Below are 24,278 nucleotides of genomic sequence, written 5' to 3'. Positions count from 1 at the left end.
GGTGACTAACCACAGGATATCGCTGATTAATTGCGGGATGGCATAAAGCAACTGAGCGCCTTTTTCTCCTGGTAATTATGGCAAAACAAGCAAACCAGGCTGATTTTCATTCAATGTTATCAGGAAGGACTTGTGCCCAGCTTCTCAACCCACGCCCTTGGAACGCACAGATTTGCAGGGCTGCCCTCTCAACCATCATCGTTCTATGAATTTGAAGAAATGGTGATAACTCTGTTCAAACCTAGCAACTGAAAATCAGTCTCAGGAAAATCACAGATGACCACAAATGTATGGAAGGTTTTATTTGACTAGAAAAATCAAATGGGGAGTAGTTACAACTGGAACTGCCCTCCTGAGCATATTTTGATCTAATAGAGGTGTGGGTTAAAATTTGAGAGTATGGTTCATGGAGACTGTGGTCAGTTTTGCAATATATTTCTATACCTATTGCCATTGGGCTTTGGCTATGGAGCCAAATCTATAGACATTGGCTCAGATCAAATGATTTGAGATCCATTTCCACCTAAATTCAAAGGAAACCAAGATTCTGGTCTTTTGCAAGATAAGGCTAAAGAGTGAATGAAGAAAAGGAAGCCACAAAGCCAGATGTTCGTCTTTCATGGGATGGGAAGTGGGGTTAGTGCCACCAGCCAAAGCAGAAGCAATAAGAGACTTTAATGGGAGTTCTGTTTCTGCACAATATTTGGTGTGTTTCTTTAGGAAGTGCACTAACGGCTTTCTGTCATTTCCTAGGAGATTTTTCAGGGCATACTTTTAAAAGGTGAAAAGATTTAATTTTCCTTAGCCTTAATGAGTTCTCATGTAAATATGGCTGATCCCTGTGATCTCTTGGAACTGCTCAGCAACATTCGTGGGCGAACAGCTGAGTTCTGCAGAGCAGAAGAAGGGCTTCCCTTATCTCTCCGTAAATTGGTCCCAGTGTCTTTGGTTTAAAACCATTTCATCATTTTTTTTAAAAAACAGAAGGCAAAGGACAAACCTCCTCAACATTTTTTCTTAGAAAACAAACTTCTGCATTCTCCATCAATGTGACAGAGCAGAATAAAGCAAAGGATGGCTGTGTGAAAATGAAGATTACCATATGAATGTAACTTTCTTCCTCTTCTCCGGAAACTGAATTGGCAAATATTCTTGCTGAATTAATACCGTCTCTTTCTGGTGAGATAAAGCTCATTCGATTGCTATGAAGAAAAACACAGGAGAGGTTAAGGAAGCATCTTACAGATGCTCTGAAATGAAGCCAAAGCCTGACACAGTCCATATGGTGAATAAACTCACACTAACGCTGCAGCCTTTATGGAGAGGATGTCCAAAACCACTCCTTAGTTCTAGAAAAAGTGTGCTATATTGCTATGAGTGTTTTTGTTGTTTTGTTTTTTTTTTTTCTGGGATTTATGAAAGTTTGCCATGTCAGGTATGACAGAAAGCATAAAACATTGGAGCGATTCTCCAACAAGGGGCACAGAGACAGATATCATTCATCAGGGTAATATGTGCTGATGGGGCAGTTACTTAGTTGTGTGGGTATCCACATTTTGGAGATTGATGTGAATTAATCAGCTACTGGAGGTGCATGCAGAGGAACTTGTCTGGCTTTGAACACAGTGTAAACGCATGCTATCTGTGCTATGGAGACGGCTGCGACTCAGCCCTGTACAGGGAAATCTCTTCCACGAACATAACTGTCAGAGGTATATCGTGAGTAAATTATTGCAGGCTAGCACAATGGGGTTAGTTATTAGGAAATTAGATGGCCACTTTGTGCAGCGTGAACAGTATAATTCCTTTTGCTTTATTAGTTCCGGGCATACTTCTTTTTTTAGTGTTGTTAATGTAAAACATGCAAACTCCCTCTGAGCTCGTTATCCTTCAGGACTCTGCACTGTGTCAGCACTAATTAACCACAGCGCTCTGGCAGGGAAGCTCGGGAGGCAGGCTACTGGGTTTCCCTAACAGGCAGCACGCGGCAGGCAACGCCGAAGGGCTTAACCGGCTTTGGACTGTACGGCTGAGAGAGGGGTCTGCAATCGAGAAACTGCCCATCTCGTATCCCTTTTGCCCTCCAAATGACTACCTGAGGCGAGGGAGTGGAAATGCCCTGTCTGGCACTCATGCAGGCACTTCCCAGAGTGCCTGGGGTATGCAGAGGATGTTTGTGGGAATTCCTGGCTTTTGCATGCACACTTCAGCACAGCTGGCTCTCCCGTCAGCCTTTCCCCATCGCGCCAAGATCCCCCCAGCCAGCAGGCTGCAGTCCTCCCCTGCTCACGAGTTCCCCGAAGATGGGTCTTTCACTGCCCTTGGAGCCCACAGTATCATCTGTTCCTACTACCTGGGCTTTGGGACCAAAAGTGTTTGTTTCACCCCACAACTAATTTCCAGTGACAAAAGGTCACACCAACAGGTCAAGTCTGAATTGCTGTGTGGCAGTGCAGAAGTCTACACCCAGGCTACAAGTCAGGCAGATCTTTATCTTATCTGGTTCTTCTTTGCTGTATTAATTTTCAGGAACAAAAATGGCTCTATCACTTCGAAAAAAAATAATTAAGGCATGCGAAGCTTTTAGCCATCGCAGCAGCCACACCAGAGTGCAGACCAGCTCCAGTCTTTCCAAAAGAAACCTTCAAAGCAGACTGAGCATCACTGCATGATGCTGAACACACTGGAGCTGCCTGTCGTGAAAGGGAGCCTTGCTTTTCAGAGACAGCGAAAGCCTGGGGGATGCTGGAAGGAGCCCTTGGGAAATTTTGTTTGTGGACTTTGCCAGGAAACTGTTTCTCGTGGGATATGATAAGTTATTTTTAATTCCATTCCACAATGTTAATGCTTAAAAGATTGGAACAGCAGGTTTCTTATTGACTTACTAAGGCACAGTCCACATCCTGGTCACGGCAGCATGCTCCCGGATCGTGGAGAGGTTCCTCAAGTCCAGAGGAGGTGGCCGTGCTGCAAGTAGATACAAAACCAACTACATTTCCAATAGCAGAGCTAATGAAAATTACAGACTGTTTAGAAAAATGCAGTTTTATATTGACAGCAAGAAACTAACAGAGTATTTCACAGAACATAACTGATATAACCACGACAGAAATCAGTAACAAATGACCACTTCAGTCAGCGCTGGAGAGCAAAGTCCCTCATTTACCCTAAAATTACAGAATAAATACAATGGGCTTAAGGAGAGCAAACGCCCCACAAGATCCGTATGCTTGCCTCAAATCTGCTCTGCATATGCTGCCTTCAAGAGGAGAGGCCAGTTCAGCCTACAGGTCAAAACAGGTTTTGGGCTCTCTTCTAAACAAAAAGGTCCTACACGAGGAGATCAAAATCATTCCTCTCATCAGTCAATGTACATTTTCCACTCCATTCTCAAAACCCTCTAAGAAACGACCTGAGCTTGCTTTGCTTCCTGGCAATCGTCTAAATTTCCATCCCCACTTCACAGTAGCATTTCCTGAACCAATTTCTGAGTAGCCCTGTGGCTCTGCAGCCCAAAGAGCTTTAATGTAGGCTAGGTTTAGGCAATTTTGCCACTGCAAAGCTGAATTATGTCTCCAGTATATCCTCTGGAAGCGCAACCCAGATTTTGGAGATGCCATGAAAAGCAGGAGTGGAAAATTACCATCAGTAAAAGCATCTGCAGGAAATTCCTAATTAAACCAAGACAGCTGCGCCTACCCAACAGAGGTTTAACCAACAGCCCACACATCAAGCTTGAGTATTTGAGTGTTTGGATGTCCTGTTCCTGGAAGGTCAGGGAGCTGGTGAGACAGCAGTACACGTATTTCAGAGCTGCAGGATTTAGTCTGCTGTCTCTCCAAGGCTACATTCACTTGGTCATTTGCAGTCAGCGTAGGTCTGAAGCCATGCACCACGCTAATGCAGCCACCTGGTCTTCAGCTGCAAAAGTAGGCATGGACACTCTTCCTCTGCTCACAAACAACCCTGCAGACGCATCCTATGTTACAGTACTATAAGCCACTTACACAGCAATTCAATCCCTCTTCTAGAGCGGGAAGCGCTTAAAAATGTGCCAAGGACACTATCGAAGGAGGTCGCCCGTGTCCCCGCTATCAGGACCCCCTGGCTGCCAATTGCACTTTAGGTCCGGGCTTACATTTCCTACGAGGCTTGAGGTCTCGGTTCACGGGAGGGGGCTCCAGGTCTGAGGGAAGCTCGGGTAATGGGCTGGTGAGTTTTTCAGTGCTGACGACGGGGAAGGTAAACGTGGCTGAGCCGGGGCTCATGGGGATGTAGCCGTCGGGTGAACAGTCGGAGCCGGGCGCAGAGGGAGAGGTGCTGGGGCGCATGGGCACGTAGCTGTCCTCCGTGCTGTCCGAAGCAGTCGAGTAGAGCGGCGAGAACCGGCAGGGCTTCAGAAGCAAAGGAGGAAAAGGAAGAGAAACGGGTCAACAAATGACTAGCTAACCCCCTGCAAGCCAGGAGGTGCTGTGAGCTGGCAACGGATCTGAGCCAAGCCCCGGGCCAGGAGAGTCCTGACGCGACCTTTCTGAGAGGCGCAAGCTGGAAAGACACGAGACAAATGCGTGAGTTCAGATGCACACGCCAGCTTCAGAGAAGTCCACTTCTGAACTTCGCGAGTCACTGCTGGAAACTAGGATCGAACTCATTGGTGACTTAAGTAGGTTAAATCCTCCAACTTCAGTGAGGCTGCACTTGCCTCTCCCAGCAGTAATTCTGACCTATAAAATGAAGGAGGCTCCTTCATACCAAAAAACAACTGAAAGGAGAACATCTGATGAACTATATTTTTGCAAATGTGGAAGCTGAGAGAGCAGACACACAGATGTGTAAGTTGCTTCTGATAGCTGAGAATAAACACTAGAAATTAATTTCATGCAGGTTAGTGCTGGCTGAGTGGTGAGAGGGATTGATTACAAACCTTGCAAACTTTCAAAGGGAAGAAAAATATGAGTTGCCCACCACCAGAGCTTACATACAAGCAGCAAAGGATCTCCCACACAGAACAGTATCCAGCACCAGGCAGAAGACTGGCGATGTGATGTGTGATGGTGCCACACGTAACCATGTCTGTCAAAGGAAGCTTTGGACCGACAGAGCCCTGAATCACAGGCGCTTTGAGAGCAGAGACTTTCCTGTGTCCTAAGGAGGAAATATCCCTCAGGATCATGAGGTGATAGGCTGCTTTAGACCCTTTATTCAGGAGATAAGCAGTTTTCTCAGGTGCTCTTGGTCAACAGTTTAATTCTTGAGGCTACTGGTATCTTTTTTCACAACAGACCTGGCTTCATCTGCTTTAAAAACAGTGTTGTGCCCCCCCCCGCCCAAAGGCTTCCTGCGGCCACGAAGCAGCAGCACAGAAGTTGCCCAAAGCCAAGCACTTCTTCCATTTTTTTATTCTCCTGCTGAACACAGGAGAGGAATGATTGAATATCAGGATGTGAAATGATTCACTTTCTGAAGTTTGCCATGTGCCAGTGTTTTAAATTTATGCAAGCAGAGTACTTACCAAATTCAAGCTAAGCCTCTTATCCCGACTTCTTAAAGAACTGCCTTCCATGTCTGCTGCAAGGAAAAAAAAGTGATTAAAAATGTGGTAAGGCGGTGCAACCTTACGGAGATAATTCTGGAGTAAAGCATATGGCTCTGAAATAATTAGTGCTTTAAAAAGTTTCCATAACTCCTAGTATTTATTCTGAATGAGGAAATCCAATGACACCTAAGACCAGAACCAACTCAGTAGCATTTCAAGAGCAATTACCTCTATTTTAAGTATGATGAAACCAAGGAACATGTTCATGTACAATCCAGCTGTAACTTATGCTTCCTGTAACACAAGCAGCTTGGGAAAAAACTGGTGTGTTATGGAGAGCAAGCAACCCAGCAAAAATTTAAACTCAGCTCCTGCTCTAGTCCTGCTTTGTTTTCCCATCTGTCAAATTGGGGAAATTATATGAAAAGGGACTGTAGGGAATATTAATTCTTTATTGTTTGCAAAGTTATTTAGGAACCTTGTATGTAAGGTGCCAGGGAAGCACATGTTATTGTACACAGGGTGCATGGGGGAACTTAATGCTGGGAGAAAAATTCTTCTCTTTGTCACCCAGAAATGCTGATGTGGTGCAAGTATTCAAGCTGATGGGGAACAAACAGCCAGAGAAAAAGTCACCAGTCACAGTACCCCCTTGTACAGGCTGGCCTTTGTCTTGGTGTATGTCGATTTTATTTTTGAAGCAAAGAGCAAAACCACCTGAAATCCAGCATTCAGTGCATAGAAGATCAGCAGTGGGAGATGCTTACAACTACCATCCTTTTCTGGAAAAGTATTTTCTATGCAGAAAATGGCTTTTCTGTGGGAATGCCTTAAAACTCTGCAACCGTGTTAATCCAGTCCCTGCTGTTATGGTGGAGATGTCAATACTGCACTCCAGCTGAGGGTCTTTGTGATGGTATTGGCATAAATGGCAAAAGTTCTGAACAAGAACAAAGCAATACTATTAGTGTGGATATATATTCAGATAGACATGGTCACTGTCCTGGGACAGCTACATTTATTTATTATTTTGCAAAAAGACATCCAGGCACAATGCTCCAGCAGATGCCAGGATACAGGTGCCTTGCACACGTATAGCTCGTTCCCCTTCATGGCGCTGCAACCAGCATACACTGCCTTTGCGCTGGGTTAATAACATCTGTTCAGCTTTTACAGGTTGCCAAGGGCAAAAAATGAAGTAACTTGAGTGGGCTCACTCTGGGAGCTGGTGAGGAACAGCTGCTTTCTCCCTGTTTCTTTTTCCAATCTTTCTTGTTAAACACATTTTAGAGTTTAACCTTTCAAATAGTTTCAGCTGCACTTAGGGTAAGAAAAAATAGCAGCACTTATTAATTCATTGCTGCCCCCTGTCAGGCAGAGATAACCTTGCAGCACGGTAGCAGAACATGACATTTGGCCACTTAATCCTCTTAAAAACATTTTGGCATAAATTGGGTTGGAGGAACATTAACTGTCTCAAGCGCGCCGGCAGCATTAGAGCAGCACATGTGCAGAAGCAAGAGCAGCACCTTTCAGGGAGCAACCAAATGTAACTGATAATTCAGAATACCAATTCCACTGACGGGTGTTTCTCCAGAAACCTTCCAAGAATTGTTTGTACACTGATAAACAGGCTGGACAGAGATCTGCTTGCTTCAGCTTCTGAGCTTTAAGAGCAAGATCTAACAGCCCCAAACACCGGTTGGTCATTTAAACTACAGGAGTCTGAAGGACTTGTCCTTAGCAGCTTGTCCTTAAAAACCTACATTTTCTTCCTCATTGAAAATGACACATCACTGCAAAATACTTGATGATTTCCAGCCAGGTATTCCAGCTGCCTCCCTCTGTTCTGCAGCTCCACAAAATAAAACTTTCTCATACTGCGTATGCTGGTTTTTGACACCTTGATGTTCTGGGTTTTTTACTTCTGTTTGCAATGATGGTGTTTCAAGAACAAGTGGAAAAGTCACCTCAGCTCAGAGCAGAACTTGCTTTGCAGCAGAGCCTTTCTCTGCAGTGGGTTTTCAGGCTACCCTGACTGAAGTGCAAGGACAGCGTGGGATTTGCTCAAGGACACAGAGTCCCTGATTCAACTGGGATTACATCCCATACCCAGCGTCTCTCTGGCTTCCCGTTCTTTGCTCTAAGCTGCGAAAAGACATGCTGCTGTTATGGAAAGGACTGGATGTAGCAAAGCAGCGCAACTACAAAGGCATTTCCCATGTGCAAGCCAGCATTTTGACCTGCATAAACAGAGTTTGGCATTGCCTGACTCAGTGGCTGGCTTTTCATTTTTGTTTTTCTTCTGCTTTCTTTTTTGGAGAGGGAGGGGGCATGGAAAACTAGCAAGTCATGAGGTACCCTGAAGAGATCACAGCCAAATTGCTGCCCATGCGTACACACTGAGGGGCTTTTACAGAGCAGGAGCTGAATGCGAGGGACAGGTCCGAATCCTGCTCATTACCAAATTTGGAACAAGCATTTCAGGTTGCTTTGGGTGGTGTATGATTTCGCAGGGGGGAGGACACGGAGGCACAACTGGAGGCGGGCGCCCGCTCTGCGCTTGTGGGCATCTCCATCCCTCACACCGGTCCTGCTTCGCTGGCTCTTGGAAATGCACTCACCTTTCCAGTTCCTCATGTTGTCCAAGCTGGACAAGGAGATCCTCCTGGGCACCAGAGCGACCTGAGCCCGGCAGATCCCTGCGTGCCCGTTCTGGATGGCCCCGCCGCCCACCTCGTCCCCTCTCCTGTCTGAGAAGTGGGTTGGCTTGGGCGGCCGCGGCGGGGGTGTGTTGGACAGGATGTCCAGCTGGGTTACACCGAAGGGCAGCGCGTTTTGGCTCTTGTCAATCTGAAAAGTTGGTGTCAGTGGCGTCCCCAGCAGCGGAGAAGAGGAGGAAAAGTCACTGGGCGGCCCGCTAATGTCTATGTTCCTGGACACGGTGCTGGGATTTGCCAAAGGGGCCCCGTCCTGGTGCGCGGTGCCAGCGCTGGACGGCTGTACAAGGTACAAGGAAGGCTGGGACTGCAAGGAGTCGACAAAAACGTCGTCCGATGAGGTTTGCTCCAGAGATCTGTCCGAATTCGACCAGCTGTCACACCTGCACAGAGACAGAGGTCAGGACCTGTGCTTTCCTTTTCTCCTGGTTGCAACTGAGCGAGCGCATAGCAAAAAAAAGAAACAACCCACCAACCGCACAGTTCAGGACAAAATCTGTCCCTTCCCTATGGCTGTGGAAGGTCCCGCCTGAGCTGGGCTGGGCGCTGGGGCCCTTTGTGGAGCACCTTGGGCGGCAGCAGGCAGAAAGGGTGTCTGGAGGGGGGCTGTGTGTGAGGTCCCCAGCCACGCACCCTGGAAAGGGACGGGACCAGCATACAACGCTCGACCGCTTATCTGTGCTACGAAAAGCCCCCTGTAAACTGGATTAGGCAGACGGTCCCCTGTTGTGCCTGGGAGCCTCCCCTGAGCGGCAGGGCTCAAGGACCAGTTTGCCCCAGTGACCTACCTGTTGTGGCTGAGCTTGCCCGACTCGCAGTTGGAGAGGAAGAGGTAGTCGGGGAGGAAGACCGACTCCGACTCGCTGGGGGTTTCCTCTGCGGCAGATGCGTCAGCAGCAGCGTGGTCGACCGAGAAGGAGGGATCGGCGATGCGGGAGGCGTGAGTGGAGGCGGCCGGCGACGGCTGCGGGGACGAGGTCGTGTGAGACAAGCTCTCCACCGAACCTGCAATGGGAATGGATGGCCCCGGCTGAGGGACTGCTCTGACTCACGCCGGCCCACCGCCTCTCCTGGCCATCGCCACCTTGCTTTTGCGCCAGGGATGCTTTAACCCAGAGTGGCAGTGGGTCAAGGCAAAAACTGATTCTGGGGAGAGGGGAGCCTGATTTTGCAGCTGCCTCCCCTGCCCAGGCTGGGCAAGCCAGCTGCCGAACTGAGGGGCTGCAGGAGGTGCAGACCCCCCTTGCCCTGGGGTTCCCCACTCCTGCAGGGCTGTAGCATCCCTCCTGCAGACAGTAACGAAGGCAGCCTCTGCTGAGGAAAGCGCTGAGGCAGAGCAGTCTGTTTTATCAAGCATTTTTTAGGACCTAATGCAAATAATTAAATATTAATCTCCAACACTTCAAATTAATGGCAACGAGGGATTGATTTCTTCCCACTTTCTAGATCTCAGTGGACAAAATTGAGCTTTGTGGCTCACGGAGTAGCCAGATTTGTTGCACTTCTGAACCTGCCTGCAAACTCCTTATGCCTCTCCAGGCTGGACATCAGAGCCACGAGAACTGTGGTGTAGCTCTTATTGCCCAGCTGGAGGCTTGTTGGCTTTGCTGAGAAAAGGGACACTACTTTTTTGGAGGCCACAAGGCACAGGGGAGCCTGTGCTCAGTGACACCTTCCCTGCTCCCTCCTTCCCTGGGCATAACGCTCCAGTCCGGCCCCGGCACAGAGAGGGGTAGCGGTGGGGAGAGAAGCAGGTTTGGGCTTCTAATGAAGTTTCAGGTTGCTGCGCGGCGGGTCCCTCACCAGGGCTGCGTGGGGACCACGCAGGGCTTGCTGGGTGCCCCAGCTGTCCCCCACACCTGCGGCTCGGCCGTGGGTACCCACTCTTTGGCTGAAGTGCAGACACCGCCTGAGTCAAAGCTGCAAAAGCCTTCTTCAAAATGGAAAAACCCCACAGCAAAAACAAACACAAGAAACCAGCTACTGCTGATAAAACCAAACCAAGCATAAACGTGCCTTCAAAGTGTAGCAAGAAGGCAGATTTCTCTAACGCTGATGTCCAGAATTTGCTGGAAATGCTGAGAACCAGCCCCTGACGATCTGCGTGCATGCTGTGGGCCAGGTCCTGCACTGCACAGTGAGGTCCTGAGATCCTCCGGCAGGTTCTACCTAGTCCTCAGCTCAACACAGCAACAAGCCTTGGCACTGTACTGGGTTGTTGTAGTCACTTCTCAACCCTGGGAGGTGCTAGGTATATGTGCAAGCACATCAGGAGGGATAGAGAGGGCTGCCAAGACTTGCTGGGTGGTTAGACAGCAACATCGCTAAACACAAACAAAACCCTCTAGTGACCCAGACTTCCACACCAGCCACAGCAGGCTTCACCCCTTTCTGATCTGGGTCAGAAGAAGAGTAAAACAGCTGATCTCTCCCTGCACTACCCCACACCTCATCCCTTTAAACTGGGGAGGGAGCTGCCTCTTTCCTTCCCATCTACCAGTATTGACTCACTGCTGCTTCCTCCTGTTAGCTTCGGAGGTCTGGTCCTGTGGTGCACCCCAGGTCAGCAAAGCACATAAGCATGTGCTTAAATTAGAGCTTAAGCAAAGCATTTGCTTAATTTTGAGCAGGTGCTTATAGCAGCGGGATTTCAGCAGTGAGCATCTGGAAGGAATGGCTTTTATGGGGTTTCACATTTGCAAAGCAGAGCTGAGGGCTGCAGCCTTCCCATCTGAAAAATAACTTTTCTCTTGTGCTGGCTCAGACAGTAACTCTGCTTTCAAATCTTGGACTTGGAGAGCTGTCTCGCACGCTGAGGATGATCAAATATGCACCGGGCTAACTCCATAGGGATCTCAGAAAAGCATGGTCACGTCACCATCTGACCGCCTTTTTTTTTTAAAGGAAAAAAAAAAAAGAACACAACTAAAAACTGCCATAATGCATAAGAAAGAAATTAATGACAATCTGGATTATTAACACAGAGAAAGAACAGGCCTGAACTCCATCTGGTACTCACAGGGTTTAGCCACGGATTATCCCATCAGGAAAGGCTGTGAGCTGCAGACCACATGGCAACCGTTGTGAGCAAGAGGGAGGGATGGGGACAGCGCAGACCTGCCCTTTTCTAACCTTCAGGGGCTCAGGGACCTGCAGCCAGCTCTTAACAGACCGTCTCTGTCCCTGCCAGCTCTGCTGGTAACCAAATCAGCGTGCATTAAAGTTGTACCGCGACAGCAGCTGGGTAGAATAAATTATGCATGGCCGCTTTCAACAGTGAGAAGGCAGAGAATAGGTTTGGTGACTGCCCTCCCCTTTGCCAGAAAGACAGCGGGAGGCTTTGGCTGCCAAAATAACTGCTTCGGTGGGTACTAACCCAAAAAATCTCTGCCCTGACTTGACGGGGAAAGTCACCGCGGAGGATGTAGAGCATCCTCTGGGGTGACTGTCCCCATCAATGCAGGGCCATTGCTTGGAGAAACAGAGGGCTTCTCCCTCCCGCTGCAGACACCAGCCCACCCCCCCCAAACTGTTACAGTGCAACAGCAGTGCAGGGACGCAGTGAAATAGGGGCGTTCTGCTGACAGCAACCCCCCCACCCAGGCTGCATGGCCATAACAAGGAGGTAGAAATGCCGCCCACCCCTCCTGGCCGGGGGCCAGAGCCTGACATTAAAGAGCAGCCTCCAGTCCATGCAGCCGAAAAGGGATTTCCTCCCACCAAGAGGGGAGTGTGGAGGGAGTAGCCCCAGTGCCTGTCCTCCAGCATGGACTGGGAGGAGCTGTGACTCTTCCCCTCAACTCCTGTGCAAGGGCCAGGTGCTGCTGTGAACAAGCCTGCCGATATACTGCCTGCCCCGCTTTGTACAGCAACGGAGGGGGGAAATGAAGACGCTCAGGAGAAAGTATCTCTGCAAGGAGAACACAGTCCCGCCAGGTAGCCCCTCAGTGCAGTGGTCCCAGCTCCCCTTGCTCCCAGCATGATGCCCTGGCTGGGGGAGATGGTCCCCAGTGTGTTGCAGCAAGGTCCTGGGAAATCAGACCAGCCCCATGCCATGGAGGGCAGGGTCTATGCACATTGGCAAAAGAAAAAAAAAAGAAAGGAGAGACATTTAAAGAAGCAACGAAACCATCACCGGAGCAGGCAGAAAGGGAGAAAGTCCCAGCAATGGGCAAGGGTGGGTGTGAACAACAGAGCAACCAGAGGTGGGGGAGAGGTGGAGAAGCAGAAATGCTCTAAGCCAACTGCCAGCAGCCAAGAGGGACCCAAGGGTAACCTGTCACTTAGGGTGACCCTGCCACCCTCCTGGTCCATGCACTGTGCAGGGAGGGCACCAGAGAGGGGCCTCCCCAGGGACATCAGGCTCCACGGTGGCCCTGGGTGCTGTGGGAGAGAGCAGAGCAACAGGGGAGCAATGGAGATCAGCAGGGACCTTCAGGTAAAGGCTGCATCCAGAAGGAGAAAGGCATTTACATGGGATGTGGAGTAATACCTGGAGCCTGGGGAAGAATTGAGGAGGGAATCCAAGATGAAAGGTCCCTCTTGGGCTGAGGAGCTGCCTGCCAAGGCATGGCCTGGGGGAGCATTCAATGCACAGCTACAATCTTTAAAAGTAAGGCTTCCTAATGAAAAAGGCTAAACAACTTTCACAGCAGTTTCTCCAATGAAAAGCTGCTATATTGCATTCTGTCAATTCATCATGGTTTCAGCTTGCATACGGGATATAGCGTGCCCGCTATGTCCCATAGCCACCTTGTTTCATCCCCTCTCTCCTGCCCAGCCACTTGGCCCGAGCGTCCTCTCGATCCCCTGCGTGGCCATGGGTCCCACGGGGCTGGGGAACGACCGCTCTATTCGGAGCCTTCACCAGAGGTGGAAGCAAGACTTTACATCGAAATGGTAGGAAAATAGGGAGGGAGGCCTCTTCCTCTCTCCTCCAGCTGACTCCCCCGAAGGTGCCAGCTCCCCCGTCATTGTCAGCACAGCCAGCGGCACAGTTTCTTGTGGCAGCCGAGTGCTGCAGCGAGATGATTGCTGCTGGCAAGTCCTTCCTGACAGCCGCCCTCCCAGGTGCTTCCTGACATCTGCCTGGAGCTTGCATTTCGCCTCCGTCTCCCAGCCGTCCCTTCTCTTGTTGACTAAAAAGCCGCCCTCGCAGGGCCAGCCGTGGCTTTGCTAACGTGGGTCTGCATCTGGCTGCTTACATGGCAGACCGGAGGCCTCTGATGACTAGGACCTGGCTGTTCATCCAGCTTCTTCGCTCCTGGAAGGGACTAACTGGGAACAATGGGATGGTGTTTACAGCTGAGTCACTGCATAAACCTGTGGCTGCACTTTCTGTGCATTAAGCGGAGAAAGCAGCAGATTTGGTTTTGGCCTCAAAGTCACAGCAAATTTTCAGAGATGCAAGGATTAAAAGTGATTGATTTCACAATATAATATTGGCTTTGAGATTCATTTTAATACACAGAACAGCTTATTAAAATTTCCTGCAATTGATGTGTCTTTCTTTTGATGATTCATTTCAGGGACTATTATTTTTTTAACACAGTAGCATTCAAGTTAAAAAAGCATACGGCATTTAATAGAGCTCCTCTTATGTTAATTTTTAAGGGTAATTTGTTTAAACCTACAGGGTCTTGAGGGATTTAGGTGCTTCCAAAGAGCCGAAGCAATTAGCAACTGCTTGAAACGTGATGTGCAACCCGTGGAACTGTGCAGATTTAAATCAGAGGATCTGAATGTGCCCTGCAGCCTGACCTGAATACACCTCAGATCTGACCTCACCAGCATGAACTGCAGGATAAATAGAAGATCTTAGGAGCTATTTGCCATTAGAGATACAGTAAGTGCATGTCTGGAAGCTTAGCTTACACCGTCTGTGATGAGGGCTGTAAGTTCAGCTGGCAGACTTTATACTGAACCAAGGCAAATGCTCTGCACTGTTGAAGTTCTTGGGGGATAACATCCGCCTTGAACGGAGTGGAAAGCTGGGATGTCAGCTTTCCCAACTGCCGCACAAGAGCTGTCACTTCTTGTCCATCAGTGTCTACACTAGCAATCTTTGCTGGGAGAGAAATACCACTGTGTAATACTCCGAGTACTGCCCATGTGTAAATCTTACAAGCAATGTTGTGCTGTACCAGCATAACAGAACAGACATTTCCAAGTATAAATGCATCTATCCTGGGGACAGCTGCTGCCTTAGCTCCTCTGCCACAGATCCCATCTCCCTATGCACATTCTCAACTTAGTGCCAGCAGAAGTCTGCATACACATTTGAGAGACGAAAATTATTTTTCTCTTTTCTGTTTGCATGAAAAGACTTACCTTCATTTTAGAGTAATAGGTAAAATTACATCTAAAACAATACTGCACCAGAAGTAGCAATGCAAGACCAACATCTCAGTGTCAACAAGGGCAGATCAGTAGGAAGGGGGTTACTGAATATCCCTAATTACATCCAAGCTCCAAAGCGCTATTGACTCCAGTCCCCCAAAGCTACCAGCTCTAGTTTGCAAGTTGCATTCATGGGCAGCTTGTACTGGCACATAAAAATATGTCAGCACATTTTCCTGGTGGTCTCTAAAGTGAATGGAAAGAGAGCAGACATCAGATTTAACAGGACCACTGCAGTGCTCTTTCCACTCCCATTTCCCCTCAGAATAAACTACTGAACAGAAGATTAAAGAAGGCCAGGAACCACGATAGATTAAAATAAAACAACTCACCATGGCCTTTTGTTTCCTTTCAAGTTACAAGGTCATGGTATGGCTATGCAGCAGTTGCAGACACCAGTAGCAGTCTGAGCGCAGCAATACAGGGACCACGGCAGGATAATCTGTCCAGCCACACTATGATACCCCCATACATACTGCCCTTGGGATCGAGTCCCTCCATCACCACCCTCTTCTGCTCTTGCACTACCTTTTATCACGGCGAAGGACTTCGTTCTGACTCACTTCCTATGAAGCTCTCAAATTGCTGCTCTGTCTGCCCCTTGGAAATGTCAAGGGAAAGACAGATTGCTGTTATCTGAGCCCGATTGTCTCGTTTGAAAGGTAAGTTAATGATGATACAGGTCCCGGCTTTAATTACTGGCTACATCCATCTTGGAGTGGTTAATTTTTGGAAGGTTTCCAAGACATTCACCCTACTGAGCATATACAGGTGTAGGTCCTAGCAAAACAGGCTGACTTTATGCTTCACTGGCAGGACCATCTCTTAAGTCTAGACACGCACTTCTAACACTTTCCTGTCCTCTGCTTTTTCTTTATTTTTCTTCTCATTAATAGACTAAGACACCTCAGTATTTTTGTCATTGATTTATGTACGTGCATATACACCCAAGTCTGTGCACATTCCACATCCAGCAAAGCCTGAGAAAATGCGAGTTTTGCAGGACACTTTCCTAGAACAGGTGTCTTACATTAAGCCAAACTAAATAAATACGGGACATGTAATGAAATAAATGGCCCCAGAAGATAACACTCAGTCAGCTTTTCACATAAACAGTACCTTTTCTTATTAAGGACATGCTGTCTATTCTAGCAGGAATTGCTTCATTGAAGTGAGACCAAGCAGCCAGCTATTATTTCTACCCTGCAGAAATGAGATCGCTGGTAACTTTCAAATCGGGGTTTAGCAGCATCTCAGGGCTGTCTTGAGCTATAGGAAAGAGCATCCCACGCTACCTGCCCAGCCCAAGCAGCCAGCAGGGTCCGTGCTTCCTCTCGCCCCGAATGCTGCTGTGGAGGAGCCCGGACACCGGTCATCCTCCCAACCCCCAAGACAAGCATGAGCATGATCCTACCTGTGCCATCTTCCAGATGTCCAAAGTTACAGATCTGGCTGATGTTGTGCACCCAGATCTGCATCTCCTCCTCCGTTTTGGCTACCAGGTAGAAGGTGCGGTAGGTGGTTCTCACGATGAAGACGAAGTTGTTCTGAAATTCCTTCTTGATGAAGTTGGGCCCCGAGTGTTTCAGCACTTCGCACTCGTTGAGGTCGATGATCCGAATGGGCTTTTTGGAGTGGTTGTTCCTGTAGTACTCCAGCACGTCCGGGTTCCCGCTCATGCGGCCTCTGCGCAGCACGAACCAACGCTTCCGCCATGCCTGCAAATGGCACAAACAGGGCCCTTTTAGTGCCAACCACATAATATATCAATCAGCCCACACATGCTTACTTTCTTTTAGGTTTTATAGTTGTTTTGATAGGCTGGTCAAATTGTGACTTTGATTTGAAGTGCTTGCTATCAGCTTGCATTTGTGATAGGAAAAAAGGCAGAGGGTTGTCCCTTTGGAGGTCAAGAGGAGCAAGAATTCTCCCCTCCTCCTGCCCTCAGCCTGCCAGCATGGTGTAACTGAAGTGATCTGATAATTCACCGTCTCATCTATAGAAGAGATGGTAACACATTTTTCTTTCTGAAATGAAAACACCTAGGACTGCACCCTGTGTTGCAGTACGAGCTATTATCTGGCAACAGATGCCTTTGGCCCAGCAAAGCCAAGGGCTCCAGATGACCTCTGCAGCTTCCCTCCTGTGGTTTTCAGTGCTAACAAAAAGCTGTCAGTGAGCTGCCAGTTACTTCTGAAAGACCAGAACAAACCTTACGGGAGTTGTAGTGCTAAAAAGTTAAACAGAAAACTTCCAAACCTTACAGAAGGACGTCTATTTACACAGGCACTGCTTCAAGTGACTGTCAACCCAAACCAAACCTGGTAAGCACTGATGTCTTTTAGACCCTTGTGACTGAAGGTATGGGTCCCATACAGGCCTAAACGAAGTCCTGGCAGAACTAAGATGCAGCATCACGTTATAAAGCTATATGCAAGTTTCTAGGAACAAAATAACATACTTTCCCTTTTTTTCCAGCAGCTGGTTTTGTTCATCAACAGTATAAGTGCCTCTGTGTTGATTACAGCTGTCACCAACACACCTACTCTGAGGGCCCGAAGAAATCCACCCCAAGCTCTGTTCCAGAGAGAAAAGCTGAAATAAGACTTTAGGAGCTTCGTCCTTACCAAACTCCATAAAATACTGTGTTCGATGAAGTCATGCCCAAACCAGCAAGGCCCCGGGTGGCTGCCAGGGAGCAGCTGAAGCTGAGGCAACTGCCCAGGTGCCTACAATAACTGTACAGCCACTGGCTGCTTTAGTTGCCTTCACAAGAGTTAAAAGTTCATTAAAGAAACATCTGAACAACAACCACCACAACCTCCCTACCTCAATCTTATTCAAGTGCTCTTTGCAAAATGGCTTGTCAAAATGACATAAATCTGGGTGATAGCTTGTGTTCGAGTTAAAAATCATGCTCATTTTGCAAAGAGTGGATCTGCCTGTCAGTTTAAAGACAGCCAAGCATTTGGCCTTAAGGCAAAATAACTGAGTTCCGTGTGTTTTCACCAAGATGTAAGAGTCCTTACTGGCACAGTTTAGGATCAATACAGGTACTACAGATTTTGCTGACACTGAGTTCCCATGGGCATGGGGATAGTTAAAATGATCAACAAAAAAATAGCAACAATCATTTGTCAAGAAAATGCCCCCTTTTTTTTTTCCCTACTCAAAAGAGTATTTCTTGCAGTGGAGCAAGCTTTTCACAATCTGTCAATATTAATCAAAAAAGTTATCTGGAAGTGAGTCTGTTCAGCCTGGCAGTACCTTAATCTATTTTGAAAGCAAAAGATTCTTCAAAAACAAGGTACAGGGACCAGAGAATGAAATATCAGAGAGGGAGCTCTTGCAAGGCTGAACAAGCACATACCAGCCTGTATAAAGGAGGAGTTTTCAGAGAGGAGGGTCACATCAGGAATAAACAGGAAGCAGAGGTGAGGTGCAAAGCATATTGCACAAAGAAAATTAAGTCTGACCCTCATGACCTGTTGAGGTTTGAAAGTGGTTTGGGCTCTGTTGAAAGTAGCTAGAGATAACAGATTACTGAGATATCTCAGACAAGTCTTGTGGGAGCCAGGAAAAAAAATGTACACACACACACCCCTCAAAGGAAATAGAAACAAAGGAAAAACGTTTAATGGAGAAAACACTTCCCTGACGAGCAAGCCTCAACAGTGGAATACAGCCCAGCAGGTATCTCACGTGCACAGGCCCAGAAAGAGTCCACATCTCTGCCACCTGCAATCCGAGCGCTGCACGGGCTCAACGCACACTCCACAGATGCATCAGGACAGAACAACACTTGCACCCCTAAACAACAAAAGAGAAACGCTTCAGGAAGCATAAGCCAAATGAGACCTGCTCCTTTGGGTCCCAGAGGAGCAGGCTACTAAGGCAGAGAGGGGAAGGAGCCATCAGCTCTTTCCCCAAGACCACTTCTCACTCCTCTCCCAAGGCTGCCAGCCCTGCAGCTTAAATACACCTGGCTCCTTCTGATGGAAAATGGATGGAAACCACCTGCATATGAGCAAGGTGAGGAAGGAGGGGATGGGTTGGGGGAGCTGGTGGGGACACCCTGCCTAGCTGGCACCCATGCAGCTGTGGGGAGGGGGGAGCTCAGCCCCGAGACTGGGACCAGCTCAGGGCTACCTGCTGGTGGCCAGTACAACACTCTAGGCAGGATGGCCCAGTACCTGTCCCCGTTTCCTTAGCATTTTAATTTTCATGAGTCTAAAGGCGTCTGTAGTTTCAGCACAACCCGGGCAGCTGGTGAAAGAGAAAACTGCAACTGTGCTTTGCGGAAAAGCTCACGGTCCCTCCGTTCAGAGGTGAAGGCGGGCTTCGGCGTGGTGTGAGAGGCTGTGGCTCTGCTGTCTTTGGTTTCGCACTAGCTGAGAAGCTGCTTGATAATCTGTTTCCCTGCAGATACACAATTTGATCAGGCTTATCGTCTGGCTGGCGCTGTGAGACTGGAGATGGAGAGGTGCCTGGTCAGCGCGGCTTATGATGGCAGAGGAGAGCAGGGCTGAGGCTGTGTGAGAAAACACCGGCTATCATAGCCGGGCAGCCGTGAAAACAGGGCTGAGGGGAAACAATGCCAGATAGCTGCCCAAATCTGCACCGCCCTTGGAAGGGTGGGCCTCCTTCTCCATCGCCCGCACGGCCACCCTCACCGCCTTCCCCCGGCTCGCGGCGGGGCCACCGCAGCCAGCCAGCACCCGTCCGGCTGAAAACAGGGTGGTTTTTTCTTGTGGGGGTAACGCAGGAGCTGTAGGAAACGTGCAGGAAGGTGGGGGGTGCAGAGGGACGGAGGAGCTGCCCTTTGGTGATACCGCAAGCGCAGACAAGCTAACAGCCCTCGGCTGCCGCCGTTCGCTGCCCCAAATAGCAACGTGCTCCGAAACCGATGGTGGCATCTTGCTGTGAGCTGCGGAGACCAGAGCAAACGGCCTGCCTGTGCCGCCGACCCGCCGGCGGACCTGGAGCCGAGGGGAGGGAGAGGTGCCAAGGGACGGCAGCTTCTAGATAGGCACAGCCTGAGCCAGCAGTGCGGGTGAATCAGCACTCGCGGGCTCAGGTCTTCAAAGACACTGAAGCGCTCATCCCCCCTTGAAATCCGTGCGGGTGCCGCAGCAGGGTTGAGATGAAGTAACCTATACACTTAAATAGGAACCGGTTCCTGGGATTCAGCCTAGGCTCCTCACTTACACTGTGGGAAGGATCTATGCATCCAGAAGAAGTATTACATTTATTTGGAGGCTTCTTGAAATTAGTTCCTTCTTGATGAAGGAATGATACAGTGATGATACGCTTACATGTCCTTCAAAGCTTTGTTGGCATTAGAGAGAAGGCTTTATCAGAAAAGCACAGCTACAATCAGAAGAGAGCCAACATAAATCTAGAACAATTTTCGTCTGCCCCTTGTAGTGGAATACTTCGGTGCCAAAAGAAAGAAAGAATTTGCAGCAGCGTTGGTCAGACGCCAGCACGTTGCTCTGTGCAACACAAGCTATCAGTGTTTTCTTCTTGCTCCTGAATTTTTCACTTTGGGAATTCCAGAGCCACTTCTGAAGGGAAGAGGAATAGCTCTGTTTCCATTTCAGTAGGGTTTCTAAGAAAGCAGTCGCTACTTCCACAATCTGACATCTCTGCTTCTGCTGAATAAGTGGTGTGAGGTTTAAAAAGGGCTGCTATTACATGCGAATGTTTGCTCCGCTGCGGCAACATCAGAGCAAACAGGCCACAAGCAAACCTATTATGTGCTGAAAAAAACAACTAGCTGGTAAACAAGGCCAGAATGGGAGGTGAGTGTCTGCGTGTGAAAGGTTTAGCCAAGGACCTTCCTCGCTTACCTTCCGAGGACCACGTTTTCATTTGTTTGTACAAAATATGCAGTGTCTGAGATCTAAACAACTGATTAAAGCACATACAACCTAAATGAGGTAAATTGGCCTGAAATATAATTTGTCCGGTGGGCTTTTGTTTTTTTCTGGTTTTAATAACAAAACACTGAATAGCCAAAAACCTTGAAATTCTTTACTAGCTAAATTAATGCTCACAACTCCCCCATGAGGATAATCTTCATTTTACAGAATGCAGCAAAGGGGCTGGCAAGGGGAAGCAGAACAAACGGTGGATGTGTGCCGATTCCTCACCTGCCCGGCGGCCTTGCAGCCATGCTTCTGGGCGCAGGACATGCGCTCATCCCCAGGCCTGCTGTGGGCAGGTCTGACACTGAAAGAAGAGTTCGAGACCTCAGCGATGGGGACGACTGTGAAAAGCTTGAACATTCGGGATTGCTCTCATGCCGCAAACTCCCTTGGAAAGAGAAAGCGGCAAATCCCCCCAGAGAAGGGTCTGGCATGGCTTCCCTCCCGTGGCTGGCTGAGGGCTGGGACCGCCTGTGTGCACCGTGCTCCTCCTGCTACTCACTGCGGTTCTGCCACCTGGAGCTGCAAGGCATCCTTGGGGCAAGAGAACTAGCAGAGCTACACGGTGATAAGTCCCGCAGAAGTGCCAGCGCTTGAGACGCAAGTTTTCAAAGCTTGTCTGTTTTTTTAAAGAACAATTTTGAAACATATTCTTGGTGAAAAAAAATTAGGCGGAACTCTATAGCATTTCCTATAAATGACTTAAAAGAGGAAGTTAAAATTCATATGTAGACAGGTTTGTAAGCAGCTGATGTCTAAGCCCATTAAGACCATATAAGTTAAGAGAGTTTTCCCTGCCTGCACAGAGCGGGAGGTGTTGGGATTGCAGAGTACGGTCCCCGCGAGAGGGACCTGTGCATCGGGAAGGAGTCAGGACCAGCTCCCAGCAAGCATCCTCGCGTTCAAATTGCTGAGGACATTGTTGGGAGCCCTTCAAGCCACTCTTGCAAGAGAAAAGGGCCAGCCCCGCGCAGCTCGTGCTCCTCGGACTGCGAGACCCTTGCAGAAGGGTTCACGCCTTCTGCTCGGTAGCCTGCCTTGCTGGGTAATAGCACTCGATTAACTCACTCGCAGAAATGTGAGATCAAAAAGACCTCTTAAACCACCCAGTCTGTCCCCCAGCTGGAGTTACGGTTTTGCTATTTCAATTGTGGCTGTTGGTCTGCAGCTCCCATCAGCTCTGCACAATAAATCTCTCCCTAATGAGGCTGCCTGCTTGTCCCTTCCAGTGTGTCCCCATGCAGTGCTCTGGGAGCAGCTGAGCTCCTTGCCCATCACCCACCGGTTTAAAGCTTCTCTTGGATTTTGTGTCCCTTGCTGTGTGGTTTCCCTTATTTTCTACTCAGATCTCACAGACTTTTCAGCAGTGAGAGGCTGAAACTCATGGTTTATGGCTGGGAAATAAAAATCAATAAATACTCAATTTCAGAGAGGAATACTGCTCCTTTAGGGCCTTCCTCTGCCTCCGCAGGCATGTAATTCTATTTAACCTAGAGAATAGAAGCAGAAATTTTCTGCGGTAGTTTTTCTCCCTTTGCTTGGGTACCTGGAAGCTGAGGTGCACTCCTGTGAGTGCTGGAAAGGCATCAACTCTCCCTCCCCCTGCCTGTTCTTGCCCACTACAGCTCTGCTTTCTCAAGGTTAGGGCTCAGCTATGGTGGGAAAAAGCTCTGAGCTACCCAGTGTTCCCATACAAAACAACTTTCAGCAGAGACTAGCACAAATGGTCTAGTTCATCCTTTGCAAAGGACCATCATACAATGAGTTCAGGACAGACTACAGTCTAACACTGTATTTCCATCTGCTAAGTCGTGAGTCATTTATTGAGTCACTTGTCTTTCTGATTATGGTAGTTTCAGTATGACTCTAAATGAATCTTGTTTCAAGAAAGTCAGCATGAGTCTTCCTCGGAGGAGATGCAATGGGTGCATAGTGGAAGGGGAAATACCTTCTTCCTTTCAAAGTGATACAGATACATTAATTGACTAAAAACACTAACCAAAAAATTTCCTGCGCTATAAGAGCAATGAAAGCTTTGTAATAAAGCATCTAAGATGACGTCCTGTAGAAGCAGAGAGGTTTCCTTTGTTTCTGTTTCTCAAAAAAAGAAACCTGTGGTTTATGAAGAAAAAATGACACACACTAAAAAAAAGGAGAAAAAGTCATATGCTGCCTGCTAACCTACACACATTCCCACTGCCTGATTTACATCCTAATCCATAATATTTATGGTGCTTTACATATACAAACATCTACTATGGAATGAGTCACTGCTATTTAATAAACATGCAGATTCTTTGTAAAGCTAATGGGTTCGTTTGGGCGCGAAGGGTCAAAGTCATAGTGACCCAAAAACTTGGGAGTTCTAAGTTCTTAAAAACCTTGTGGAAGATAAGAAAACAAGTTCTGAAAGTAAAATTAATAATAACACCACTGCATTTTGGGGAGGAAGGTAGGAGGCAGATGCTTGGATGAAGAAATGTCACTTCACTCGTGTCCCCGATCCTTTAGCCAGAGCAGTAAAAAAACTCCTAAGAATTGTGCTTCTCGCAAACATTTTGATTAGAGGTTTCCTCCAAGGACACTGGCAAGGTGACAGAGCATCCCCTCACTCCTTGTGCAAGTAGGAATTCCTCGACAAGAAGCTGCTGGCTAAAGGGGAGCAGCACTGCTGTCCTCTCCTCGCTTTCCCCATGGCTCCTGGCAGGTGGGTCTCAAGGGGGTCTCCCGCAGAAAAGAAATACCGGTGCTGCGGTCGTGCCACCGGGATGGGTCCCTGGGCTTTGCAGGGGAAGATGCTGACGGGGCATCTCATCCCGCAAGATCTTGCTGTGGGAAAGAATTCACCGGCTTTGATCCGGGCTGTAACAAGCCCTACCACACCAGAAAAACACGGCGGCTCCCTGTCGCCTGGGGGGGACTGAAACGTGTCAAATGGCTTCACAGCACTGCCTGCCTGCCCTGCCCTGGGGGACATGGTGCAGGCAGGACAGGACTGTCCCCCCCACTTCACAGAGCTCACTGCTTCCCTGTGTCCCACGGCTACAGAAATGCCTCCAGGCCGATCAAGCCTTACCTGTGAAATCCATAACAACAAAACACCGAAGAAGGGATGGCAGGATGGCAATCCTATTCCAGTGGATTCGTTTAACAGTGAAACCCCGACACAGGCATGAAGTAAATAAGCTCCCCTCCCCATTGTCATCCCAGGGCATGACTTCTCTATTCTTCCTCCTATTTTGACAGCAGTGGTGCTGAAAGCTTGGAGCTTTTGTTGTTAACAGCTGCCCTGCAAATATGCGCGGGCCCCTTTGAGCTCATTTATAGAAAGCGTAAGGATCAGTTATTATGAAATTACAGCCAACTGCCACCACAGGGCAGAAACCCAGAGGGCTGCACCTCCCAGGGAGAGGCTTGTGGCTGAGTGGGGTTTGTCAGGAGCACCAAGCGACCAGGGCCGGCCAGCAATCCCGACAGCATCTGCAGGGCGCCAGTAAAAAGACACAGTTGGTATTAATAAATAAATAAAGTAACTCCCCCACTGCACTTGGCTGTGTTTCATTGGGACCAACAAGACAGTAAAGTCAGTCTCACACGCTTTCAGGAAGCAACTGAAATTTTTTGCGACTCGGCATCGTTATAAAGCAGCGCCCAAAGGGATCTGGAGAACCGATGAAAAATCAAGCTGAGGAA

General features: G+C 48.5%; 1 protein-coding gene across 2 annotated transcripts in view; it reads right to left on the bottom strand.

The window, feature by feature from the left end:
• Positions 1-24,278, bottom strand: part of GAB3 (GRB2-associated binding protein 3) — a 66,872-nt gene that overhangs the window by 5,803 nt on the left and 36,791 nt on the right. For both annotated transcript variants that reach the window (XR_774444.1, XM_010568993.1), the window contains exons 2-8: positions 16,070-16,373; positions 9,045-9,261; positions 8,161-8,639; positions 5,513-5,568; positions 4,139-4,394; positions 2,886-2,967; positions 1,100-1,202 (exon numbers count right to left, since the gene is read on the bottom strand). Coding sequence is in view for 1 of the 2 variants with exons in the window: in XM_010568993.1 (XP_010567295.1) it covers positions 1,100-1,202; positions 2,886-2,967; positions 4,139-4,394; positions 5,513-5,568; positions 8,161-8,639; positions 9,045-9,261; positions 16,070-16,373 (1,497 nt within the window). In the remaining variant the exon portion in view is untranslated. The remainder of the gene's footprint in view (positions 1-1,099; positions 1,203-2,885; positions 2,968-4,138; positions 4,395-5,512; positions 5,569-8,160; positions 8,640-9,044; positions 9,262-16,069; positions 16,374-24,278) is intronic.

Source organism: Haliaeetus leucocephalus, unplaced genomic scaffold, assembly GCF_000737465.1.
Source record: "Haliaeetus leucocephalus isolate CR32 unplaced genomic scaffold, Haliaeetus_leucocephalus-4.0 Scaffold262, whole genome shotgun sequence".
NCBI classification, from domain to species: domain Eukaryota; kingdom Metazoa; phylum Chordata; class Aves; order Accipitriformes; family Accipitridae; genus Haliaeetus; species Haliaeetus leucocephalus.
The sequence above is the reverse complement of the archived record's forward strand: the minus strand, read 5'-3'. Positions and strand labels throughout refer to the sequence as shown.